The sequence below is a fragment of the Patiria miniata genome, unplaced genomic scaffold (assembly GCF_015706575.1).
Source record: "Patiria miniata isolate m_02_andy unplaced genomic scaffold, ASM1570657v1 HiC_scaffold_9, whole genome shotgun sequence".
NCBI classification, from domain to species: Eukaryota; Metazoa; Echinodermata; class Asteroidea; order Valvatida; family Asterinidae; genus Patiria; species Patiria miniata.
In genome coordinates, this window is record NW_024037076.1 from 5,530,797 (window position 1) to 5,557,780 (window position 26,984).

Sequence of the window (26,984 nt, forward strand, 5' to 3'; positions counted from 1 at the left end):
GGCGACAGTTGTTGGTCGCCTCCAGCGGTATATCCGCTACGGGCGACTATATTGTTGGTCGCCCCCAGCGGTATATCGCTAGGGGCGACGATATTGTTGGTCGCCTCCAGCGGTATACCGCTACGGGCGACGGTTGTTGAGTGCCCCCAGCGGTACGTACCTCTAGGGGCGACTGTGTTGGTCGCCCCCAGCGGTATATTTACCGCTGTGGGCAACTATTGTTGGTCGCCTCCAGCGGAACATACCTCTACGGGCGACTATTGCTGGTCGCCTCCAGCGGTATACCGCTACGGGCGACGGTTGTTGAGCGCCCCCAGCGGTACGTACCTCTAGGGGCGACTGTGTTGGTCGCCCCCAGCGGTATATTTACCGCTGTGGGCAACTATTGTTGGTCGCCTCCAGCGGTATACCGCTACGGGCGACAGTTGTTGGTCGCCTCCAGCGGTATCCGCTACGGGCGACTATATTGTTGGTCGCCCCCAGCGGTATATCGCTAGGGGCGACTATATTGTTGGTCGCCTCCTGCGGTATACCGCTACGGGCGACGGTTGTTGAGCGCCCCCAGCGGTACGTACCTCTAGGGGCGACTGTGTTGGTCGCCCCCAGCGGTATATTTACCGCTGTGGGCGACTATTGTTCGTCGCCTCCAGCGGTATACCGCTACGGGCGACTATTGCTGGTCGCCTCCAGCGGTATACCGCTACGGGCGACTATTGTTGATCGCCCCCAGCGGTACACTACCTCTAGGGGCGACTGTTGTTGGTCGCCTCCAGCGGTATACCGCTACGGGCGACGGTTGTTGAGCGCCCCCAGCGGTACGTACCTCTAGGGGCGACTGTGTTGGTCGCCCCCAGCGGTATATTTGCTGGTCGCCTCCAGCGGTATACCGCTACGGGCGAAAAGTTTCGTATTATCATTCGGAGAAGTAGTGTATTGTTTTTTCCCCACATAAAAGTAAACATATAAATATACTTTCACTCGGATTGTATTTTTTTTCGCGGTGAACACACAAACAAATAGCCACCCCGAATTTCAAGTCAAAACTTAAAAAAATTCACAAACTATCGTTCGGAAAACGAGTGTATTGTTTTTCCCCATAACTTGTTCAGATGTAGGCCCTACATTGTATTTTTCGCGGTGAACACACTTGATTGTTCGGGCTATACTATTTTAATTGGTTGACAATTTCCCTCAACAATGAACGAACTTGTTTTAGATATCACAAACAAATTACCCGACCGAATTTCAACTCAATATATATTAACAAATGTATGTTAAATGTCCAAGCCAAAAACGACCAAACGTCTTTTGAGAACAAAAACATGACGAAGAAAAAAATCTGAACCAAAACAAAGGCTTTACGTTAAAGTAAAACACAACTTTGATCTTTTATTGTATTCCAAGTTGTGGGTAACACACATTGTACACAGTACACGTAGTATAATCAACACAAATTGATTGGCATTGGCTTCTTTTGAGAGAGGGAATAGGTCCGATAACGATCTTTTAGTTTGGGCAATATCTCAGAGTTTATCCAACTTTACCCACACCAAATACAATGTAGTGCTCTGACATTGTGTCCCCCGTGTCGGAAACAGGATCATGATAGTATGCTTAATATTTAACACAACGTGAATTTAAAAATTAATTTCCTAGTCATATTAACAAATTAAATTGATCAGTGCAAATAAACAAGGAGACAAGACTGAACATGTCGGCCTCCAAAGCACATACAATTCTTTTAAAACCTAAAAATTGAACTTTGGGGAAAACAATTAATAAAAAATGTTAAACTAAAACGAGTGTAAATCTCATCTGACAACACTTTTCCAATCCTTATCATTACTAATTATTTTACCCCTGAAACTAACACATGAAGTGTGAGTAACTGTTTTTCCTACAAGGATTAATATTCTTTTCTTGGTCAGAACTACCATACTTGCTGTAAAGATTTTTTTAAATAAAAATTCAGACTTACAAATGTTTCTTTGTGATTTATAGTCATGTAGGATTACTGGTAATTATACTGTGCTCAAAGTGAAGATTGGGCTGGTGCAAAATTCCCTGTGAAATTATTCTGCCTGAAATCATTCAGAAGAACACAAGCATTGAGTGCGGTTTTTAAAGAAGTATGCCTGCAGGCACACTTTTTATGTGCCCTAGCGATAGAATCAAGCTACGAAACCAAAAGAGAATTGGGTCATGTTTTCTCTGTAGTCACTGAACTTAAATTTCAACATGTTAGTTATTATGCACCCTACTTCAGATTTTGCACAATTTTGTTGCTTTGAATGAAAGTAATGCACACTATTAAAAGCAAATGACACTAGATTTACACACATTTGTATACCTTTGACTACACGAATACACAAGCATTCCCAAGTTTAAGCAGCATATATTCTTATAGCACAATTAATTGCCCCGCATCCCTTTGAAATGGACACAAAAAATCGAGTTTACAAAACAAAATCTGAACGTACAATAAAATAATAATGCTTTTATACATGACACTACAGGCTACAGGGCAGAGAAAGTACAATGGAGGCAAAATTAACAGTTTTATCCAAACAAAAACATATAACACAATCGGCATCACAAATGGCAATAACAGAATTGTTTTATGGTGCACACTAGCTGTTCCTAGTATATTAAAAATAAAAAATGGAAACAAATCATCTGAAGCATATAATCTAAACTTGGACAGTGAAACCTCTAGACACTACAAATATTTTTTTCACAGTTTTATTTGTTTAATTTACATTAAGTACAATATCCCTCATCTTCATTTTTTTCAGCTTAACTTCCAGAATTCTAAAAGAATGCATCACCATAACTATTGGTTTGTTGTGCACATTATCAGAATAAGATTAGTCCTGTGCACATCATGTCCAATATGCATTAAACCAGTGTGCCTGCATGAATCAATGCGCGCATGAATCAATGCGTTCATGAATCAATGCACGCATGAATCAATGCGCCCATGAACCAATGCGCGCATGAACCAATGGGCGCATGAACCAATGTGTGTATGAACCAATGTGCGCTGAACCAATGCGCATATGAACCAAAGCGCGCTGAACCAATGCATGCATGAACCAATGCGTGCTAAACCAATGCATGAACCAATATGTGCTGAACCAATGCGCACATAAACCAATGCGCGCATGAACCAATGCGCGCATGAACCAATGCGCGCATTTACTCAATGTGCGCATGAACCCAGTGCTCGCATGAACCAATGCGTGCATGAACCAATGCGCGCATGAACCAATGCGTGCCAGCAATGGTCTCTTTCAGGAGAATCGATTGTGAGAGGTGACGAAGAGTCAATAAACAGAACTCGGTCATCAAGCCCCATATTATCAAACAGTGACTGTTCAATTGATCCTGCAAACTATTTGAACACTTCTGTACAGGATGTGATGGATAAGCCAATTCGACATTTCACTTGCGCATGTGCAAACTCTCAATGAAAACAAAATCCATCTTCACATGAAAGGAAGGACGCAAGAAGGCAGCAGAAACATGCATCCTACAGAGCTTCCAAAAGTATTGTGGATTTTTAGCAGCATTTTCCTGAGATAGTTCGAAAATACATGTACATTGTCTTATGAATTTCAGAAACTTAAATGAAATTTATACACAAATTCACCAAACTTCAAATAACGGTCTGCCTACATCGTTTTCCTTAAAATCTTTTCCAGATTTTTTGTTGTTATCTGTGTATATAAATATCAATGAAACCTAACCCTAAATTGCTACTCACGAGCTCCTATTTCTACTCGCGGCAGGATGAGCACTCAAGTACAAGAAAAACCACGAGTAGAACGAATATCATTAACTACTCAGGAGTACTCAGGTAACTCGCCCAGCGGTAAAAATCATTCATTAAAGCACTTTTGTACCTCAACTTCAATCAAAAAATGAAAGATTGTAAAAATGTAACTTTTGAATTGTAACACGTTAATTAAGTCTATTACGTTGGATACAGTTTGGATATGTTTATGCTCCGAAAATGGTGCCGCTATATACATTTTGGCACATTCACTAAAAGTCAGAAACAATGTCAACTTTGTTTGCAAGTATCTAAATGTATTGATTATTATTTTTTCCTGTTCTCATTATTTTAATACCTGAAGGAAAAATAAACACTGACCCCTTAAAAAGCAGAGCTACATCTAGGGTCCCAAGAAACTCTGTAAAGCTCCTCAAGGTTGATAAGCTTAATGCGACAGACATTTTTTGTCCTGATAATAATGGTAACGTTTCAAAACAATAAGCGATCTCGATGAAGTAGTGCAGGTCAATGGTCATTCGGGATAAAATCACTGAATGCGATATTAAGCTAACGCCCATTCTGCTGGTAATTAGCACACGAGCATTGTGCGACCGTCTAAATGTGCATTCATGCACCTTCAATGAGCATTCGATTATCCTGAATTACCTGAGACCCATATACCTAACTCGTTATTCTTTCTCCTGATAAAAACACGGAAAACATAACAAAACAAAAAAACAAATCTACAAATCATCACCCCATCAGCTGATAATATTGATTACATAAAAATCTACTTTTTATATACTTATTTGAAAGATTAATATGATTCATCCATTCAAACACCTGTACTAGATTTAGACAAGAAGAACCTGTTAGTACAGTTTCAACACAAGTTATCTAATGATGATGACCTCGCTGGCAACTCTTGGGCCATGGCAGACGATGGCTTGAGGGTCAAATGTCGGATGACTTGGCTCTTTTAATGATCTGGAATCCCACGTTCTTTATAGGAGGCATGTTTAACTTGAGTGACTTGGGGCCATACCACTGAATCTAGCCACTCCCTGGAAAACGTTTGGTAAAAAAATGGAGAGAATGCATAACCTTTAAAGGTAGACAAGTTGTTTGAAGTTCGCTTAGGTTGTTTCCAAAGTACATCATGTGCACCTCTACAGATATCAACTTTAAATTGTTGCATGGAGCGTATTCGCGTGAGATACGACTTTGTTGCAGAATGGAGTTACGACCTTAATGCACTGACACGAGGTTGTGATTACATGTAACGTACAACACTTGTGATGTACTTGTGATCCATTATGACTGCAACACAGCACCATTCACAGTATGTTCTCATTAAAAAAAAATTGAATCTCACTGTTGAAGTCTGCTAAGCGTACGTAACTAACCTGAGGTGATGTTCATTACTTGTCTAGTTGCTGGCCTGGCTGTTAGGTTCAGAGGAGTCATCAACTGACTTGGTCTTCTTCAACGATGCCTGCAATACCAACAAAATACAATTTGGTCAAAAACATAAGCCTCCACTTAAACACAGAATGGAGTAAAAGAAAAGGTGTTTTATTACATGTACTTCCTACAGTTAAGACATATGGAAATATTACTGGGAACAAGAAATTGGAAACCAAGCAATGTTCCGAAAATCCTTTGTTTTTGTTATGAAAGTTTTATTCTTCTTTTTGGTTTTTCTGCAATGTGCGGAAAAGCATTTGTTTATGTTCCGATTTTTTTGCTTCTACTTCTTTTTGTTCTTCTATTCTAAATCCCATAGACTGTGTACATGTACATTTTTCATTCTTGGTGCCACTTTTGACATTAAACAGACTTCTATCTTAATGAAACTTGGCATTAGGCTTACGCGGTATTGGATTTGTGCGGTATTTGTGTAGTATTGGATTTGTACGGTGTCTGTTCGGTATTGTGACAAAACACCAGAATCTCAATATGCACACCAGTGTTGTAGGACTCCAGTACGTCTTGAGTTGCAATTTCAGTGACTTGGACTCGACTTGAGTCACATCGCCAAAAGGCTCGGACTCGGCCACCACGAGTCAGACTTGATGCTAATGACTTGTGGCTCTTGAGTCACATATTTTTTTCCATCCACATCGTACAATGCATTGACCAATATGTACAAGTACACATCGAAACATGACTCCTGACTCAGACTCGGACTTGAGTCCAATGACTCATGACTTGGACTCGACTTGAGTCACATCGCCAAATGACTCGGCAACCATGAGTCAGACTTGATGCTAATGACTCATGACTCTTTGAGTCGCATATTTTTTTTACATTCACATCGTACAATGCACCGACCGAAATGTACACATACATATAAGAGCATGACTCGTGGCTTAGACTCGGACTTCAATCCAATGACTCATGACTTGGACTCGTAATCAACCCATATGACTCGAGACTCAGACTCAACTCCAGTGGCTCGACTACAACGCTGATGCACACAAACATTTAGTCTTTGCTGTGAAATATGCTTCAGATTAGAGAAGCTTTCGGCTATTACCTTGACAGCTTGGAAATGGCTCTTCCCCTTGCAGTGGGCACGGCTGGCCTTGTCTGAAGTCAGGAACTTGTGACAAAGCTTACAGAAGAAGCCAGAGACTGGAACTAGATACTCCTGACCTGCTCAGGGGGTTCAAAGGTCAATCAGGGGGCATAGGTTAATCAGGGGTTCAAAGGTCAATCAGGGGTTCAAAGGTCAATCAGGGATTCAATGGTCAACCAGGGGTCAAAAGTTGATCAGTACACATGAACATTGTATAGCACACTGCATTCCGTGGTCTCGTCTCTCAGCCTTTTGAAACAGCCCAATTTCTTGATGCTTAGCACACAATTCAATGCTAACACCAACATTTCAAGAGAAATCATAAAAAAACAGCAATGACCTGTTGCATATGTACAAAAGTTAAGTGCTTGTTTTTACTATTGCTCTGCTGATATGTAACACCTGATTTGCAGTATTTGGACAGGTTAAGAACTGTATAGTCCAGCAACTATGTAGCTTAGCAATGGCAACCCAATTGTGGCAAACTGAATGATTTCAATTGATTCAACAAACCTCATAAAAGAAATTAACACAGGGGTAAGAGTCTTATGAAATGCTTTTAAATGCATTTATATTTGTAAGGCTGGCAGGACACGCGAAAGCAAGTGCAAAGCGAAATTCATGTTATCAACAAGGGTAGAGGCGCTTCAAACATATTGTTGACGTCACAAATTCTGCTTCGCTCTTGCTTTCGCGTGAAGTAGGAACCGGACTTTAAAGGATTTGACATTCATGTGTGCAGAGCAACACTACGAACGTCTGATATATGTGAGCACTGCAAATGCATGCCAGCCAATCGGAGTCGACTTTAGAAATTGTGACGTCATTTCTAGCAGAAATTCCGCCAAATAAAGCTGTTGATTGGTTACCGAAGACCCAATAGAAGGCGCCCGCTGAATGGTCAGAATCTTGAGGTCAAGACACAGTCTTGTTTCGCATAACTAATCGCCGAATCTGCTCGAATATCACAGACGCTTGCGTGCATGCAAGCGGCTATTTAATAGACTAGACAATTCTGCCAATTGAAAAAAAAATCATCAACCTGTCCAAGAAATTGGGTCATGCTGTCGTTCATCAACAAATGCCTACCTCATAAATAGCATACATGTATATCATGAATTGGAACAATAATGTACATTTGGACAATCTGTGCTCAAGCATCAGTTCTTCAACTGCAGAATCACGGTGACAAAAGACACAAACATTGGTGTGTTTTCAAAGATAATATTATTGTGATTTGAAGCAAGAAAGAGGAAAAAGAGAGGTGAGAAGAAATGAGGAATTGAAGGAGGATATTTGGTTTTGTCCACCTATTCTTACTGGAGAAATTTGATGCAACAATGCATCTTGCACAATGTGAGACTTATCTGATGATATATCCACCATATTCAGAGACGTTGGCACAGATGCATTCAAAATAGTAATATATGCAGGGAAACTGGTATTAACCTGAAGGGAATACTATATAAGGTAGAATGTAACAATCGTTCTGATGTTTCCATGTTGTGTGAGGATAGAGCTTTGCATGTATGCAGGAGTCAACACCCAACTAGGTACTTGGTACTTGGTTTGTTCTTCTCCTAAGAACTTCCACAAGGGAGTATAACTAGGAGGCCAGAAACACCGGGGCAAACCCCTTCTCTTAGCGATGAGTGTTACTGGGTTCTTTTACGTGCATTAGGCCTTATACAACACACACGGGACCTCCGGCTTAACGTCCCATCTGAAGGACGAAGCAATAATGGTTAAGTGCCTTGCTCAAGGGCACAAGTGTCCACCCAGCAGGCTTGAACCCACGCCACTGTTGCCTCTGAAACACCACAGCGTGAGTCTGGTGCTCTTAACCGCTAGGCCATGACACTCCACCTTAATCAAAATAGGATAGCAAGGCAGAATACAGCATTATCAATGCCCTTGTGGTGTGATACCAACTACCTTTACGTAGGACGATGGCAGCCCCGAGTCCTCGCATAAATGCCAGCTGAAGTCCGCCGTCTCTGCGCTAAAACTGCTAATGGTTCAACCAGGCAAAACTCGGCCAACAATTGCTTATCCGCTCAATGACTGCAATGGTTTGGTTTGTATAAAATATTCTTGGCAAAGACTAAGTGCAAGCGGAAGTACTGCGCACACATAGAGGGTGTTTCACTGACTACTGGTATGTTGCATTGTGGTTTAAACTACAGGGCATGCATTCTGTTAAACAAGATATATGCACTCTAGAGTCCAAAAGAAATATGGCAACAAGGAAACCACGAAATGATGTCATAAGGGTGCATGTTAGCACAAAGTATCTAAATATCTTAGATTGAACTGACTGTCTTTGCACTACATCAACCAGATATCGAGAGTTAAGCAGGTCTGAAAAAAATGTGTGTACCAGGTACATATGTACATAAAGTTGTTCATCTTTTCCCCCTTAATCTTTTTCAGAAACCTCGATGATATGCAGAGATTTGCAATGCCTCACCCGTAAATGCCAGTTTTAAAAACAAAAGAGAAAGAAAAATATCTTATCTGTGGATAGCTGGCAAGGGAACAAATATAGCAAAAACAGAAAGAATGTCACGTAAACCCAATTTCAGAAACAAAGACTTGAAGGGAGGCTTGTAAAAACATGAGCATCTTGACCATTGTGATGCTACATTTACATGTACAACACCAGTTATCATTGGAAAGCTTCTTGTAGTATGTTGAGCCATGAACAAATATATGTCATAATTTCTGTTGACAAAAATTTCCCTTGGTAGATAAAATCCAGCCGAAATATTTTCCACACAATAATGGGAAACTGGTAGGTAGACCAAGCAAGAGCATGCATTCTAGGCGATTGAAATTGTAACTATCACCACTACACTACAAAGAAAAAAAGGGGGTGTGTGTGTATGTGAGTGTGTGTTCACCAGTTGTTCACGAGTTGCTTGACCGCAAAGCAGTTTCGCCGCCCGTCGACTATGAAGCGGGCAACAGGCCGCAAAGCCGCCTCTCAACTGTAAAGACTTGCATTTAATAAAGGCCAATTTGAAAAAGCTCCCATTTCAAGCTCATAATTACTAAAACAGTACATCAATTGCTAAAATAGTACAACAGTACACTGGATAAACCGTGTCCTTAGATATTCATGTACAAGTACAGATGAAAAATCCTTAATATGTCAAAAAGGCAAGGGGAAGGCACAGATGAAAGGTAAGATTTGAAGAAAGAATGATGCAGAGGGTGAGAGGAAATACAATGTATGTGAGAGAACACCTACCAACAGATTTGTTGGGATCAAATACCAGCTCTGTTATGTCTTCTTGTTGTTTTTGTTCTTCCTGTTGCTGTTGTTCGGGAGTTGCTGAAACCCCAGAGGTTGGCTCCACATCCATGGGCGTCGCCCCTTCGCTTTCCCCAACAACTTCAGAAGACTGGGCCTGATCAGACTGGGTCTGCTCTGCCTTGGCCTGAACCTCAGCCTGAGCCTCAGCCTGATCCTCAGCCTGATCCCCAGCCTGATCCTCAGCCTGATCCTCTGATCCCACCGCTGCCACCGATTCAGACTCACCAGAAGGAACACTTGGACCAGCCGACTGGGTTTCACCATGCTCACCCTCCTGTACATCAGAGGCAGACTGCAAGTCAGACAAAGGCTGGTTGTCAAAGGTCACAGTGATTTTTAGATTCTTTAAGCCCGAATGAGAAGCTGAATCTGACCCATCTGGACAGAGAGCAACGGACTTGTTGGTAGTGCCTTCCTGTACCGCCATAGGGGATTCTGTGGTTTCTTCCTTGGCTGGCTCAATGACCTGGACATCAGGAACTGTGGACCCAGAAGGCTCATCAACAGGCTGTGAGGTAGAGGCCTGATCAAGATCTTCTTTGGCTGAGGTTTCATCCTCAGATGCTGGCTCAAGATCAGGCATGTCTTGGTGGTCTGATTCAGCAAATACAACCACTACCTCTTTCTCTTGAGAAGGCTCTCTGCTCTCTTCATTGTCGCTGATGATAACTACATCCTCTGTTTCCTTTGAAGGTGTAGGTTCCTGGAGGGGACATGAAGAAAAGCTCATAGAAATAAAAGAATAATTGCATCAATGTTACCATTATTTCAGAAATGAATCGGGAAAAGTAGGCAGAGAGATTAATTAAAAACATACATGTAGACTGAACTACAGGGCAAAATAAATAGGTAACTATGAACCAATATCGTGAAGATAAACAGGTGTTTGCCTTTTTCGTGGCCTTAAAGAGAACAAAATGAAGACTGCTTCATATGTGACTGCTTCCAGTCACACTACATAACACCCCTTCACCATTGGAATCCCTTCAATCATCTCCTGACAACGGGCAGAGTATACTGTCCGGTTCTTTTCAGAACCTCGAAAACTCACAAAACAGATTTGTCAAACAGTGTAACCCTAAATCTTTATCATATTGATATGAAGAAGTGGAAGCCACAAAATCCGTTTCTCTAGTTACTGCAAAATTCAAATTGTTGCTTGTTTTCAATTTATCTGATCACCAGCTTTCGTGGCAGTAGGACAATCATTAACCTGTGTCTTTCCACCAGGAAGGAGTCTTACTTTAACTTGGGGAACTTTATAACTCCTTGGAATGTGTTCAGGACATACAGTCTTTGTGACCTTGATATTGTCTCCATCTTATCGTGCAAATTAACAGTGTAAATGTCTTCCAAGTTTTGAAATGGACCCTTGCCACCATCTTCAACTTTGGTTGGTAGATTACTTGGACTTGTATGACCCCTTCTACCATATTCACGTAACACACTAAGTTATATGAAAAGGACAGTAACTGGACACGCAGGGATGTTGAAATTTAAAAGTATATTCCATCAAAGAAACTATTTTGGTCAAGTTTTCTGTACTACGTACATGGGTCCTCAGTATTCCAAGGATTACAAAGTAATGAAGAAATTGAATTATTGAATGGAATGTACAAATTTATTTATTGCTGGTTATGAAACCAAGGATTCCTCAGAAGCACCCCAGGCACTGTAGCTCACAGAGCCTGAAGAAACTTGTAGAGAGAAGCCAATGATGAAATGTCCCGCTTTGGTACTTGGTACGTGGTTGGTTCTTCTCCTAAGGACTTCCACAAGGGAGTATAACTAGGAGGCCAGAAACACCGGGGCAAACCCCTTCTCTTATAGCGATAAGTGTTACTGGGTTCTTCTACGTGCGTTAGGCCTTATACAACACGCGGGACCTCCGGCTTAATGTCCCATCCGAAGGACGAAGCAATAATGGTTAAGTGCCTTGCTTAAGGGCACAAGTGTCCGGGCCGGGGCTCGAACCCTCGCCACTGTTGCCTCTGAAACACCACAGCATGAGTCCGGTGCTCTGAACCGCTAGGCCATGACACTCCACGCTTTAGACGTGGGAGAAAAACCCCGGCGGAATATTCTGGGGGTACAATGAAAGCCCTGAAAGCCCAATCCACATGTGGACCAGGGTTGGAACTGAAACTGGGCCATAGAGTAGAGACTCCCTGAGTGGTGAGTGATCATGGACTGTGTTAACAGTTGTTAACCCATAGAGTTTAGGTACATGTATGACAAGGACTGGGAAATGAGGATGGTTTAACCCTAACCCTGCTAAATGCAACAGAAAGCAACAAAGGTATAATGTTTTGCATACTGTTGCATTTAGCAGGCAACTCAAGTCTCCGTGCTCTGTTGCATCTTGTTACATTTAGCAGGGTAACTGCTCATAGTGCCAAGGTGATACAAGAGTATCCACTGTTGCAGTTTGTTGCATTTAGCAGGGTAACTGCTTGGTGGCAAGGCAATACAAGATTATCCTCTGTTTGAGTTTGTTGCATTTAGCAGGGTAACTGCTTGGCGCCAAGGTTGATGTGCAATGGGTTCACTGCACAATGCAACAGAATCCACTGTTGCAGTTTGTTGCATTTAGCAGGGTTCTCATTTGAGTTAAGTTGGATATTGTTGCATTTAGCAGGGTACCCGAAGAATACCTGATGGAAGTTAGGGTTAATGGGTTTTTTTAGGTCACAATTTGGGATCACTTTCCATCCTGTCTTTTTTTTTCTCCCTTCAGCAACCAACTTCATCAGCCTGAAAGAAACTTTGACAGATTATACAAGCAGTTGCTAATGAAAATTATCCTAGACTTTCCAACCTGCAGCATGATGAATGTCATATTGTTCAAGCTCATTTTTTTCTTAATTGGCTGTTTATACCCTGGTGTCGGTGGCTCAGTACAGCAAGGTTCCACAGACTTTTACACCTTTGCGCTGTGGTGCGCATGTCAGGGCTAGGGTGGAGGAACATTGATAGAATGTGAAATCAAGAGCTTTGTCATAAAAGGAGACTTAGGAACGGGTCAAGGCTGAGTATGAACAAGGACATAAAGGTATCACCGCAACTTTGCCCTGTTCCATATGTAAACAGCTCAGGAGAACTCAAAGGCTGGTGAAATGTATTCATGATATTGCCACCTTTACTCAGAGTGAATGATGACACAACCAAACAGAACTGTTGTGTCCTCTATGAGTGATCCCCGTTTGCTATTCCCCAGGTCTCTATCGTGACTTTGGGCGTGATCCCTGGCTGTATGGCATACTGGTTTATGGCTTCCGACTAGCACCCCTTGAACAAAGCTATTGAATAATTGGGGAACCCCCAACATAGGGCTGGATAGCTCAGTTGGTAGAGCACTGGAACGGTTATCCGGAGGTCGCAGGTTCAAGCCTGGCTCCAGTCACTTTCTTTGTTCAACTTTTCAGAACTGTTGTGTGTTTAGAAGGGTTTTGCACCAGTTTGAAGATTATATCCCACTTAAAAACAGACATTGAAACTGAAATTAATCCGTAAAATGGGAACTGTTCTATCCTGCAGCAGTATTTTGGCCGGCCCTGTCATGCAGCTCCTGCCTTTAAGAAAATGGTTATATGCAAAATGAAAACGAAAATATGAAGGAAAAGCACAAGGCAGTCAGTCAATTTAAAGTCCATCCTATAAGTCTTCTTCACATGAGATGAAGTTGGTATGAGAGTGCTGCCCCTCTCATACGACGGCATCTTCGTAGGAGAATTACAACTGCGTATACAACACCACCAGGTACGTGTGTGCTCAGTACGCAAAATGTTCTTAACGTGCGCATGTTGCTCGACATGTTTTTTGGAAATACGGCGCGGCACAGACGATGCGAGTCAAGAAAATGCCGCTGCACCTGACAATCTGTAGGTAGTGACGTCATTTGAGAGATCCAATGTCGGGTAATAATTGTATGAGAGAAAAGTAAGGGAAAAAGAAGAGGAGTGTGAATAAAACGGTAAAATAGGACACAAACAGAACTTTAAGAGTTTGCATTCAATGCATTTGGGGTCTCATACTGTCTTAGTTTCTCTATGCAAGCAGCAGACTTTGCAATCAATTGCAATTCTCGTACGTTACGTGATTTCAAACTCACTGGTGGATGGTCCTCTTCCTCGGCCTTTAGCTGCATCTCCAACAGCTCAGCATCCAGGTCAATGTCATCGTCGAACCCCACCGCATCCACAGTCACGTAGTTCTCTTCTTCAGTGGATGTCCCTTCCTGAGATTGCTGGCCCCTTCGCTGTTTAAATTTGAACAAAGAACAAGAAAAGGTGTATTTATGAACACAAACGCCCCGCCACTGCATAACTTGTCCATGATATGGCACCGCCCTTTGATTATCAAGTTTCCTGGGAGCTATCAGGGTCACTGTTTTGTTTAGGCAATACTGCATTGATGCCTATAACCTACAGGGGCTAAACTCAGCAGGTTTCTAGAGGTCACCAAGACCAACCCACATACCAAGTTCAAAGTTGATATGTCAAGTCCTTCTCAAGTAATGGTGGGAATATAACACACATTACTATCGTTTCCACATTCAAAAGGAGATTGTTAATGATTGTACCCAGCATGGCATACCACTAGGTCTATTAAAGACAGTCAAGTCTTTGACTAAGGTCTTTGTGGACTTTTCTATAGGTCTTTCTGAAAGACAGCCATCTTTATACGAGAACTACAACTGCATATTTTACGCAATCAAGCACGCATTGCATGGTGTTGAAAATGTTCCAAACATGCGCCCTTGTTGTTTTTGAAATGTGTTTGAAATACGTCGCAGCCGATGCGCGTTATGCAAGTCGAGGCTCAAAACGCCGATGCATGTGGCTGGTCTGTAGGAAATGAGAAAAACCTATTACAATGATATTGTAGGTCCTAGTGGCTAACCTTCTTGTGCATGTCTCCCTTGCAGTGCTGGACATATTTCTGTGTCGTCTTGAAGCTCAAGTCACAGGCAGCGCAGTGCGGCTTGGACTTCTTCTTCGCATCCTGGTAAAAAAAAACAATAAATTTTAACCCTTATCCTCCTCTAAAACCAACCAAGCAATTTTGGAGGATTTTGTTGGATTGAGCCTAAATGCCTGTTTAAAAGCCCATTGGTTTTGGAAGATGCATTCTTTCAAGGTCTTAAGCCATGCCTTTTTTTAATGACTAGCCATGTAGAAACTGTCCTAAATTATACTAGATATCATCTGCACTGCTTCCAGATATCATCCACACGGCTATAGCTTCTTGTGAGTGGAGTTGCCTCAACATATTGACAGATTTTGGAGGATTGAGGCTTTATGCCTGTTGAATACTAAACAATTGTTGACTGCTGTGATGTGGGATATGATGTTTTGAACACCCCGGGGGCTCTTAGCAGCCGAGGCGAAGCTATACACCCAGATAATACTACCACATTGGTGCGTCAATACAGCAAGATACAAGTGTGTACAGGGAGCTATATATTGTACACTGCAACTTTCGCAAACGTCATAAACGTGAAATATGTTTTGTTTTCCCACGTAGCCTGGTTTCATTTTGAAAATTCCCCGCAAATGACTTTCAAAATCTTTTTTTTTTCATTTTCTGAGAAGTTTCTAAGTAATTTGTTAAGTTGGTTATGGGTACCTGATCCCATAACCTGGAACCGGTTCCTGACATCGACGGTTGAGTACTCGGTGCCAATGAAAAGCGCTAATAAGAACATTACCTTGTGGGCTTCGCTCTTCAAGTGATCAAAGCGCTCTCCTCTGAAATATCGGTGGCAGTCTCGGCAATACCGCTGGGGTGCCCTGCAAGCAGATCGAAATAAAAAGAATTAACTGCTGTCTGAACAGCCACAGACAGTAACAATTTTCTGTGTTTTCCATGCCATGTCTTTGACTTGTCACCTACAGCCATTTCACATTTCTGGTAAGCACTGTGGTTAGTCAACTGGGTAACTAGTAAGTGCAGCTGCAGGGTCTAAATCCTGACAGACCACATGGTGCTTATAAGTGTTCTTGGGCAAGACACTTTACTTCAATTGCCTCTCTCCACCCGGTGAAATAAATGGGTACCTGTGAAGAGGGCAAAGTGCAGATTGTGCGGATCTTAAGCTAGTGTAAGAGCTGGAATCATGGCCTGATGAACAAGGGTACTAATTGTGAAGCCCTTTGAGACTTTCATATAAAGTGCTACATAAGCACCACATTATTAAAACTATTGACCAATTGGTGCCTGTACCGCCTGAAACCGCCAGTGCACTCAATGGATTTATGGATTCTTCAATGAATAAATACAATGTAGCATACATGTAGGTGCTAAATACAATGTAGTACAGGAGCTAAATACAATGTAGTATAGGTGCTAAATACAAAGTAGCATAGGTACTAAATGCAAAGTAGCATCTAGGTGCTAAATGCAATGTAGCATAGGTGCTAAATACAATATGTCATGGGTGCTAAATACAAAATAGCATAGGTGCTAAACACAATGTAGCATAGGTGATAAGTGAATTGTAGCAAAGGTGCTTAAGGCAATGTAGCAAAGAGGCTAAAGGCAATGTAGCATAGGTGCTAAATACAATGTGGCATGGGTGCTAAATACAATGTGGCACAGGTGCTAAATACAATGTAGCATAGGTGCTAAAGGAAATGTAGCATAGGTGCTAATTGTTCAATAAGATAACTTAATCAGTGATTGATGGATGTGCATACCTTTGTTCACTATCGCGCCTCTCAGCACCACGCCCCTCACCACCACCGCGCCCACCGCTCCCTCCCCCGCTCTCCAGTTTGCGCAGGTAGTTCTGGGCCTGCAGTCGCGCTTTTGCCTGGTCACTCTGGAATGTTGCCACCTCGCGGATCTTTTCCATAGCCTCCAGATGCTTCTTGCCTGTCATGTGGGTCTGGTACACCTGATGGAAAGTACACAAAGCAATAATCAAATCAACTCGTTTTAACCCTTCTTTTAACCCTGACCCCTTGAGCGATTTACCAGGAACCTTCTTCATTCTTGCAAAATCCAACACCACATGGTAATTCATAAGATGTGATTTTTTCATACGATGTGATTTCTTTTGGTGTTGGGGTGATGTGAATCAAATTAGGTTTTTGCCCTTCACCGACGTATAAACACTTCACCGACGTAAAAATCACTCGGGTGGGACTCGAACCCACGACCTCCTGCTTTCTAGTGCAGATGTCTTACCACTCGACCACCAAGCTAACGGCATCGGTTGGCTGGTTCGAATCTGATGTATATAGCATCACACTAACTACCTGCATCTGCACATCAGATTCGAAACAGCCAACCGATCCCATTAGCTCGCCGAGAGTAAACACTTTTCTCAAATACTATATCCTTTAAACTGGCTGTGAGCCAGTTGTTGGGATCTATTAGTTTTCCACGACAGAGTCATTGTTCCCATCCTTTTAGCGGATTAAAGCCCTTGACAATTATCAAACAATTCCTGCAAAAACAGTGTCCCATAATATTTGCCATTTATCCAGCGTGCTTTGCGTGCAACTTTAGACCGCGCAGCAGCAGTTACAGCTTGCGCATGTAGAGCTTGATCAGCAAGTTTCAAATATTCGGTCAAACGCAGTTTCAAATAAATCAAATACTAAATTATTTGCACATAAACAGCCCTATTCTCAATCACCGATCAACATGAGATAATACAATCCTACTTGCCTTGATATTACGGCAGGTCACGCTGCAGACGTGGCAGAACCAGCTGCTGTTCTTCTCAGCCTCCATGTCTACGCTGGTCTGCAGTATAGAACGCAAAGGGTGAGATAAGACACAAACGTGAACACCAAAACATTCCTACTGGCTACATTCCTGAACTATCTACGGGACTTTTTCTACATTACTTTTACATCGCAAATTATGGGCTCCTCACATCAACCAATCAAGCACGTATTGCATGCTTCCACTGACATAGTTCTATTGTGCCAAAATGTCAAATCTTCCAATGCAAGGTATCCACAAATCTTATGGCTTTTATTGAATGTGTACAGGAAAACACGCTCATTCATGGACTCTAGTATGGTATATAAAAGACCATATTTTAACAAGATGCTTTAACTGATTGAGCTAAATACTTTAAATGTTCCATAAGCATGGATGTCTCCATTTCAAGATGATTGGTCTTCTCCGAGATCAAAGGAAGGCATCCCTCCCTCTGAAGTCTTTGATATGCGAGCAGATTCTGCGATTAATTATGCAAACAAGACTGCATCTGGACCTTGAGATTCTGACCACTAAGCGGGCACCCTATATCGCGTCTTTTAACCTGTTGTATTACAAAAACTTGTCAGCCAAATTGACCAATCAATAGCTTAGTTGACATTGCTGATTTTGCACAATTTCTAAAGTTGACTCGGACTGGCTGGCGCGCGGAGTTGTATAAAATCTGCATTGCTCAGATATGTGATGCTATCAAGCTATATAACTCGTTTGTCGACACTGGTCAAAAATTTTTTATTATAGATTTGATAACAGCACAATCTCAGCATTACTGCTGTGGAAACCGCATGCTGATACCATCTTTAGTTCAAAAATTATGGAAGTTGGAACACCAAGAGATGCAATGAAGTGATGTGATGAAGTGGCCCTCTTTTGGCCTGTACATGTATCTCAAGATGAAAATTCCAGACAAACGACTCATTTAGCTTGATCGCATCACGTATATCAGATGTTGGATACGAGGAGGGCTCCATGGACAATGGGTGGTACTCAGACTCCCCCCCTCCCCCTCACCCTCTGGTAGTAAGATTGCCAAAAAGGATTAATGGTAATTGGAGTCTGCAGTTTCATCAGACAATAAGATGACAGGTATTCTCTTCAGACAATACTGAAACTTAGTTTTGGACAAGTACAAAGGTACAAGAAACAAGTCTGTGTCGTGAAACGCCTACTGACCGCTGTGCTGGAGTTCTGTCGGGGACTCTGCATGGGCTTCTTCCGAACCGGACCTCCCTCGTCAGTCACTGCCCTGCCTCGGGACTGCTGCCGGATGGTCACCTGCAGGTCATCAACTGGCCGCCCAATACTGGTCACTGTGGACACAAGCAACCAACGGGAAAACAGGTATAACGTGAATAGGTTAATAATAAAAACTTCCTGACTCCCTGACAGACTGACTCACTGACTGTCCTTGCAAGCCGGGCAGTGCTATCATATAGGATTACCCTGTAATGTTAATGGATTGGTTCTATCCGGCCCAGTGTGTAGACCACATGCAAGAAATGACTTCTAGTAAATCAACTGAATTGAAATTTGGCTGGTTAGGTTTTATAAGTTTATAGCTGAATTTGAGGACATTTTGTTTAATTGTGAACTAAGCATTACTCATTTTAAATTGTGGATCCAAAATAAATTTTAGGAACACATAAAAAGACGCAGCTCTTTTACAGAGTTCCAAACATGGGGAAAATAAAACCAAACATATGCACAGCATGTGGAATACTTAGGAATAAAACGAATGCCTCAATGTGAAAAAGCTATTATCAGGGGTGTGATTGGACAAAAATGAAAAATCCACGAACTTCGGTTGACATGTAATATACATGTCATGTATTATTGTACATGTACTTGTATAGATGTACATGTATACATATGCATGCACGTATGTCCATATATAGGCCTAGGGCATGTACATGTACTGTAATTTCTGTAATGTTAGCAAATTTTGTCGCTTCAGTAAAGAAAACAAATGGGGGAAAATTAAGAAAAAACGTCTGGTCATTAAATAATATAATCCATGTGATTGATTCATAAAGGCTTTTTCTGTGTGTGATGTTATTACTTTTGCATGTTGCAGAGAGAAACGATTCACACAAAACAATATGAACGGTGCTGAAAAAGTTTAATCTTACTTTAATTTCAACTCCAGTCCCAGGCTTCCAAAACATTTTTGAAATTTTGTGTTGGTGGTGGCTATTTTTCAAAGCACTACTGCAGCTCAAACTGATTTCCATCCACAGTGACACTTTATTACCAGTTCTTCCAGCCATACTCTTGAATTCCTTGACAAAATCGCGGCAATATTGACACCAATGTGTTTGCGAATTGCTAGCACACGATCGTCACTGCACAGTACATGCACAATACACACACACATCCACACGCGATATACAAACACGAGGTGCTGCAAACCCATTGAAAATTATTTTTAGTCTGGTCCTCAAGTACTCCACTGCGCATACTGCATTAATGTATATTAGGTTCTTGACCGCACTGCATTAGACTTGTCACCAGTCCATCCATTATCGTAAATTAGAGCCTATATTTCGCCAGAAGTTTTTGGGCGATATTATTACGGAAACAGAAAACGTTAAAAATCCGGAATCCGCAAAAAAAATCCGCAGACTTTAGATTAAAAATCCGGAAATCCGGAAAAATCCGGAAAAATCACACACCTGTATTATAAATGCCTAACTCGAATTGGCAATACATATTGTGACTGTACTATCGTGATTCATGTACTTTATGTCATGAAACAAAGGAGTAACATTTCACCCCCTAAATATACATGTACATCAGTTCTTAACATTTACAGGTACATGTATAAAGTTAAACGCTTGAGATACTAATTTCAGACGTTTTGGGAGGTTTCAACAATTGGGCCATTACCCTCGTCATCAGTTGGTCTAGCCGGATCATAGATCTCCGAGTTACTCCTCTTCCGTTGCATGTTCTGTCCGCGATTGCTGTTGCGCCGTTCCCTGTTCCCAGCCCCCGGTGCTTCCCTCCCTCTTCCTCTGCTGGCCCCGGCCCCTCCTTGGCGTCTCCCAGCTCCCCCGTCTCTCATCCCATTGCCCGGCCTGGCCCCGCCCACACCGTTGCGTCCCATTGGTCCGCCGGAGGAATTGCGGCGTCTGTCTTGCTGCTGGTATTGCTGCTGCTGCTGTGGCCCTTGTCGCTGCTGCTGTTGCTGCGGTTGTCGCTGCTGTCGCTGTTGGTTCATATTGGCCCTGGCTTGGGGCTGAAATCCTAGATAATCAGATGGGAAAGGAATGCAAATTTTAAATCTAACTGAACCTGAAGTTCAGATATCCCAGTTTCCAATTCAAGTCGCTTACCGGTAGATAGGTGATGGGATTGTGTTTTTGATGTCTTTAAAAAAATATCCGCTCCGTTCACAAGTACCCCCTCACCGGCAAAGAAAGTACAGTTGGGGGTGACCGACCGATGACATCTTGCCTAACTTCAATTTTGCCGCGACGCGCAGACGTACATGTACCATTGCGTGTACATAATACAAATCCCCTGGTGTACGTGCGTCACACACATCGATCTCAATAGTAAGACACCCAAGGAACGGTGCGCAGCGTCAACCAGCTAAATGTCCCGCCCATGGGACGTCGTTGCTAGGTAAAAGGGCGCCCTCTTTCGTTACCGCACGGAGCCCATAGGTAGAATAACAAGCAATTTTCAAAACTTTCAAAAAGGCCTGCTTGTTAGTCTACCTATATTTTTTAAAAGGATAAATCTGCGATGGCCCTATGGCCAAATATCTTTCTTAAGACATACTCTGACTGTGTGCCAAATTCCATGCTTGTATCATCCAAGGCACAATTCCCCAAATATTTCCCCTATCTACCCCACTACTGGGCCACGTCCGCCAAAATCCATCAATCACACTGCTTCCAATGCATGCTTTGCTTAAGGCCTCAAGGCCCAAGTCCGTCATACTCGGAGTCAATATTTAGTCAAACCAGGCCTGCAGGACCAAGTCCCCCAAAATCCACCAAAATGGGGGGATGGATTTTGATGGAGTTGGGTAGGTTAGGGTTAACCCCCTAGCAAGACTTCAATTATCAGAGCAACATGTAAAACTTTTAAAACCCTGCAGTTCTGTTTCAGGTGAAGGGATAGTTAGTACACACAGAGAGTGCAGTGATGAGCAGCACTCAGTATCCGCGTAGCTGGCATGGACTTGAATTGTTTCTTTTCCAGTGATTCCAACCGCGTAGCCAGAGATTTTAGGGGTTTATTTCCGAGTGGCGGGGTATTCTGCAATTACTCCGATTATTTTGTGTTACTGAGGCGTCCCAATTAGTTCATTTATAAATCAGCTTGTTTTGCTCATAACCGTAAAGTTATGATTTGTTTTCCCGGACCACTCGCACACTGTCCGATCCTTGCTCACACCGTACGCTATACGACATAATGCCACGTAGTGAGAATTTAAATCGTACAATGTCCGCTGTATTTGTAGGCTTCCAACAATACACTGCTATAGTGGCCCCGCGCTATGTGTAAATGAAATCGTTGTATGTCTTGACAAATTCTCCACACTAGCTGCGTGGTTGGAAGTGCATGCCGCAGCATTGCACTACACATCGGTCGCAAAATGGATCATTGTCTCGCGTACGAGTTGACCAATCCGCGTAAGAGTTGTCTCGCGTACGAGTTGGTCCACGTACGAGTTGTCCTGTTTCCAATCACACAAAAGAAATGTACAGGGATTTGAAGTGTCATCCATACTCCACAGAAGATTACCTCAAAGGAATTTGAGGTGGGGTGCCAACTCTATGGGCAAAAGTAGTTTTGCAAAACTTAAAGGGTTGTGAAGTGCAGAAGACAATGAAAGTTAAGGAAACAAAATCTCAATCCAGCCTTGGACTGAGTCTAATACCCACCTTGTTGCCGATCGGCTCCGCCCTCATCGGAAGCTGCGGACAGCATGGCTTGCTGGATTCTGATCTTGGTTGCCATTAACTCATCAATGTCATTATCCAACTTGCCCAGCATGTCACGAGGCGTTCTCATGCCCATTGATGGGCTGGGCAGGAGCCCTCCGCCACGGCTGGATCCTAGGTTGGAACCTTGAGGGGAACCAAACGTAGGACTCCTCATGCCTGGGTCATTCCTGCAAGAAAGGTTTTGTCAATTGGATCATTTGAACAATTTTGTGTTAAGAGTCAGAACCAGTCAAAATTATGAATAGTGGAATCCGGCGACCAGAATTAAACTTATTACTGCAGCACTTGGTGTCACGCTCATGCGCATGCTGCATCCGTTCTTAAAGAGAAGGCACGCGCATATTTTGGTATTCCTATTGGTGAAGGAGCCTGGAGTGCGTGCCCCCTACCTGAGCGGGACTCGTGTGAGCCTGGTGCCACCGCAGAAAATGGCTGCCGCCGTATTTGTCTAAAAAGATCGTTATTCCTGTATGGAATTAGATGTTATTCTTGTATGGAATAGGATCGTTATTCCTGTTTGAAATAGAATCATTATTCCTGTTTGGAATAGGATAGTTATTCCTGTATGGAATAGGATTGAATTCAGCTTCAATTCCACCAGTGTTGTAGGTCTCCAGACCGGTCTCGGTACCGGTCTCGAGACCACTTTCTGCTGGTCTCGGTCTTGGGAGCTGTGGTCTCAGTCTTGGTCTCGGTCCCCTTTGGTCTTGAGTCGAGACCGGCAATATTTAGCATTTACAGCTCGATCAATTACTTTGCGTTCTCTTCGTTCAGTACCGTTGATAGGTAAAACATTTCCTAGCCCTCAGATAATGTTGTCAACCTTAATTCTTGTAAACGAATCGTTACATATCGTGGTTGGTTCGGACTGCACGTTGGAAAGTCCTCAAAGTACATGTTAAGCTGCAGCAGTACCAGTCATGCAGCGAAGCGAATCATTTTGAAAATAGCTCATTTGAAGTACCCCATGCTCAAAAAGCAAAATCCCATTCAGAACAAAATAAATATCCATATCTGGCTACCACCTCACAACTTGTGGGTCTACATATACAAGTTTATATTCCATGACAGAAATTTTTAAAAATAATTCAATATTTCCTAGCTCTCATTTTTTTAAATTAGGTTTACAAGTCTTGGTAGAAGTTAAGTCCTGTTATTATCGGACGAGATTGGGCACAGACAGCCTATCAAAGCTCATATTTTTTGACGTGTTGCCATTAGTCAAAATCTTGTCTGTAATCTTCGTGAATAAAAAGGTTATGTGTCTTGATTTTTATTTAGATTATTGTTATTTATTATCTGTGGTCTCGGTCTCGGTCTCGGACCATATCGGTCTTGGTCTCGGTCCGCCTTGAAGGGGCTGGTCTCGGTTTCGGTCTCAGTCTTGGTCTCGGTCTCGGACTATCCGGTCTCGACTGCAACACTGAATTTCACTTTTCGGTTTCAATTTCGGAAACCGGATATTCAAAACCAACCTTATAAAAATATTACGCTTTCCATTTTTCTGTGATACAGGCTTAAGAAAACAACTGGAACATCCCCCTATTTTGCTCCAAGGTCTCTGACTGTAACTGCATTCACTTGCTAGTGGTCTTCTTGGTATATGAAAAGCCTGTCCATTTGACTTGCCAGAGAGTTCCCATCCATTTTTTTTCCAACATTACAACTCTGGAGTGTTTTTGTAAAGGCCCAGTGCCCATTGGATCCTGCAAACCAAACCCAGTCATTGGGAGGGCATTTCATGCAGCACCTCACTCGTCACTTTTTGTTGGCATGACTGTGAGCTGGACATGCTGGATGGGAACTTCCGGTGAAATCTGAAAACCTTAATTCAGTTTGGAAAAAAAAAGGATAACCGGATTTTGAAATCTTTGATTTCTCCCACCACTAATCAGACACCATTACTGAGGCAAAACCATGCTTGGAACCACCATTCAATGTAACCAACTTGTGCATGGGCCTCGACTATGCATGTTTATTGTTCCACCAAGGTGATGGCGTCGAGTTTTGTTTGCCAGGTTTAATAGTCTATACCCAGTGTACCTGAGATTGCCGCTCATGTCCAACAGGCTAGGTCTGGTGCTGCCAGTGCCTGGCGGTGAGCCCCATCCTGATGATGCTTGCTGCATGTTGGCTCTGCCCTGCATAGTCTGCTGGTGTGATGCTTGCTGCATGTTGCCTCTACCACCGCCACCGTGCATGCCTTGCTGTTGTCTCTGATCTTGCTGCCAGTACATCTTGCCGACTCAGCGCACTGATAGATTCTATATATGTGAAAGAATGCAAAGAAATTGTACTGTTCAGTAATTCCAATTTACTAGTATAAGCTGTGCATCAAAGAAATGAAAGCGATGATGTATTGGTAATCGATGATCTCTTGGTGATCATTCATGTGAGCTGCAAATGAATGGAATTTGACTGGGTCTACTCTATTAAGTACATGTGTGCACATGTATGTTTCTCTTTCATAGGGAGTGGGAGTGCAATCGAGTGTGACGCATGTACAATATGTACACCTATGCTGGTGGCACTGAGGTTTATTGAGGGCAATCAACCGTGACAATGTAGCCGGCTACCATGGCTACCAGATGGATAGATGAGTGGTCCAGATTCTGCAATTGTGTCAAAAGCACCTTAAAGACTAAAACCAAAGAGGAAAGTACAAAATCACTACATTTCTGAGTTTAACATTATAGCCTAATCGCTAACGTAACATGTTATTCAAAAGTGGCATTTCCAAATGGCTTTCAATTTCAGAAAGAAATATCTGATTAAAATCTTGTCTGAAAATTTGGGACTCTCTATCACATCTGGGCCTTTTACATTTCGAAAATACATACAACTTCTCCGTAAAAAAGTTACAAAATGTCCTCAAGAAGCTGTAAGGAACATCTGGTAATACAGAAAGAGGAACAAATCAACCATGGACATCAACATTCAACTGATATTTGTCATTCAACTTCTTTTCTTTTCAGGATCAAATTAATATCATAGGAATTTATTTTTGCCATCCTTCGTCGCGGTTTGTATCGAAAAATCTCCAATGAAGGTTCACCATGTGTAGATCTTGCATGCGCTGTGGCTAGCTGTGCACGGCCGGCCACACGCACGCCGCACACGGCTGATCGAGGATTTTACAATCATCATGGTCATCCAATTTGGAAGGGAATCCCAATTGATTTCTCCTGAACTACTCACATTTTTACCATTGATCCTAGCCCCATAAATGTGGCCAATTTACTGGACTACCTCCGTAAATAAAGGCCACACTTCCACCATGTACAAAAACATGTCGAACTTTGTCAAATTTTGATTTTCACATTTAGGCTTAGTTTGTAGTTTATTTTTGCTTTAGAAGCATACTCACCCTCATTATAGGCTAATTAGAAAGTGCTGCCTTTTTCAGATGTCTATTTTTCGTGAAATTTCCAGATTCGTTTGCACACGTTTGCGTATCAAAATTTCAACACGAAATTTCACGAAAATTAGACATACAATGTATCTGAAAAAGGCAGCACTTTCTGATTAGCCTATTAAGAGGGTGAGTATGCTTCTAAAGCAAAAATAAACTACAGACTAAGCCTTAATGTGAACATAAAAAATTTGACAAAGTTCGACATGTTTTTGTACTCGGTGGAAATGTGGCCTTTATTTACGGAGGTAGTCCAGTAAATTGGCTACATTTATGGCCAATATGGGGCTACATTGAACCAAAAGGTGGTTGTTCTTATTATACCTTCAGAAACATTGTGTGAAAATTTCATTACCGAACTCCATCATCAAATTTTTGAGAAAAAAGAGTGAAAAAGTCTGGACGTGCCGCGCCGTAGACTTGAAGTTTGCACGTAAATTTCGGGCAATGTTTGTCAATGTCATCCACTCCCATGATGCATTGCAAATGTCGAAAAGGTGCACATGCCAAGAAGTTGTGGTTGGGGGCGAAGTGACATGAGGCGCTGCTGCTGTGAAATAGGAGGCGAAGTGGAAATGGGGGCGAAGTGACAATTATTCCAATAACGTTTGTGCAGAGCGCCTTGCGAAAAGCGAAGCGAAGCGACGCAACGAATTGACAATAACATTATTTTTGTCATTTTTCTATCGATGAAGACATTCAAAATGTAAAAAATAATTTACAAATAATTCCTTCTCCATTTCATCTGTTGTTAATAGATAAAAGATGTAAAATCTCACCTTAGACAGCGTGTTCTGCGAGCTCGAGCAAAGCCGAGTACGGAAAAAAAAACGTGAGCGATGGGAAAAGACAGTCTGAGCCCAGACCACATTAACTATTTGTATTCAACACAACGAGTCAGGGAGCTTGTCTGCTGTTAAAAAGCAAGCCAGCGTTTGCACAGGGCGCCCTCTATAGATTGACAATCTCAATTTTTCTAAAACTTTTTTGTTAGTAAAATGTAGTCGGCTTTAATATGCAGGACCAAACAATAATCGAGTGACTGTTAAGAATTACCTATCAATAAGAATGCCACAATTATACCAGACAAAGCCAGTGGGGAAAAAAGACACGTTTAAATTTGGTGTTATGTTGACTGGATGATGATGCATAGCGGCATGCAATATCCGGTCAACTTTCTGAGATTCTGAGATCAT

At 42.2% G+C, this 26,984-nt stretch overlaps 1 protein-coding gene across 1 annotated transcript; it reads right to left on the reverse strand.

Moving 5' to 3' along the window:
• Window positions 1–1,357: 1,357 nt before the first annotated feature.
• On the reverse strand, window positions 1,358–26,706 carry LOC119720670 (RNA-binding protein 20-like). Its single transcript, XM_038190460.1, has 14 exons — window positions 26,568–26,706; window positions 24,420–24,640; window positions 22,314–22,543; window positions 20,302–20,661; window positions 18,589–18,725; window positions 17,356–17,433; window positions 16,377–16,576; window positions 15,389–15,470; window positions 14,581–14,682; window positions 13,790–13,936; window positions 9,613–10,381; window positions 6,318–6,436; window positions 5,185–5,273; window positions 1,358–4,842 (listed from the first exon to the last, which is right to left on the reverse strand). Exons 2-13 carry the CDS (start codon window positions 24,611–24,613, stop codon window positions 5,208–5,210), a joined length of 2,484 nt encoding a protein of 827 aa, XP_038046388.1. The 5' UTR covers window positions 24,614–24,640; window positions 26,568–26,706; the 3' UTR covers window positions 1,358–4,842; window positions 5,185–5,207.
• Window positions 26,707–26,984: the final 278 nt, after the last annotated feature.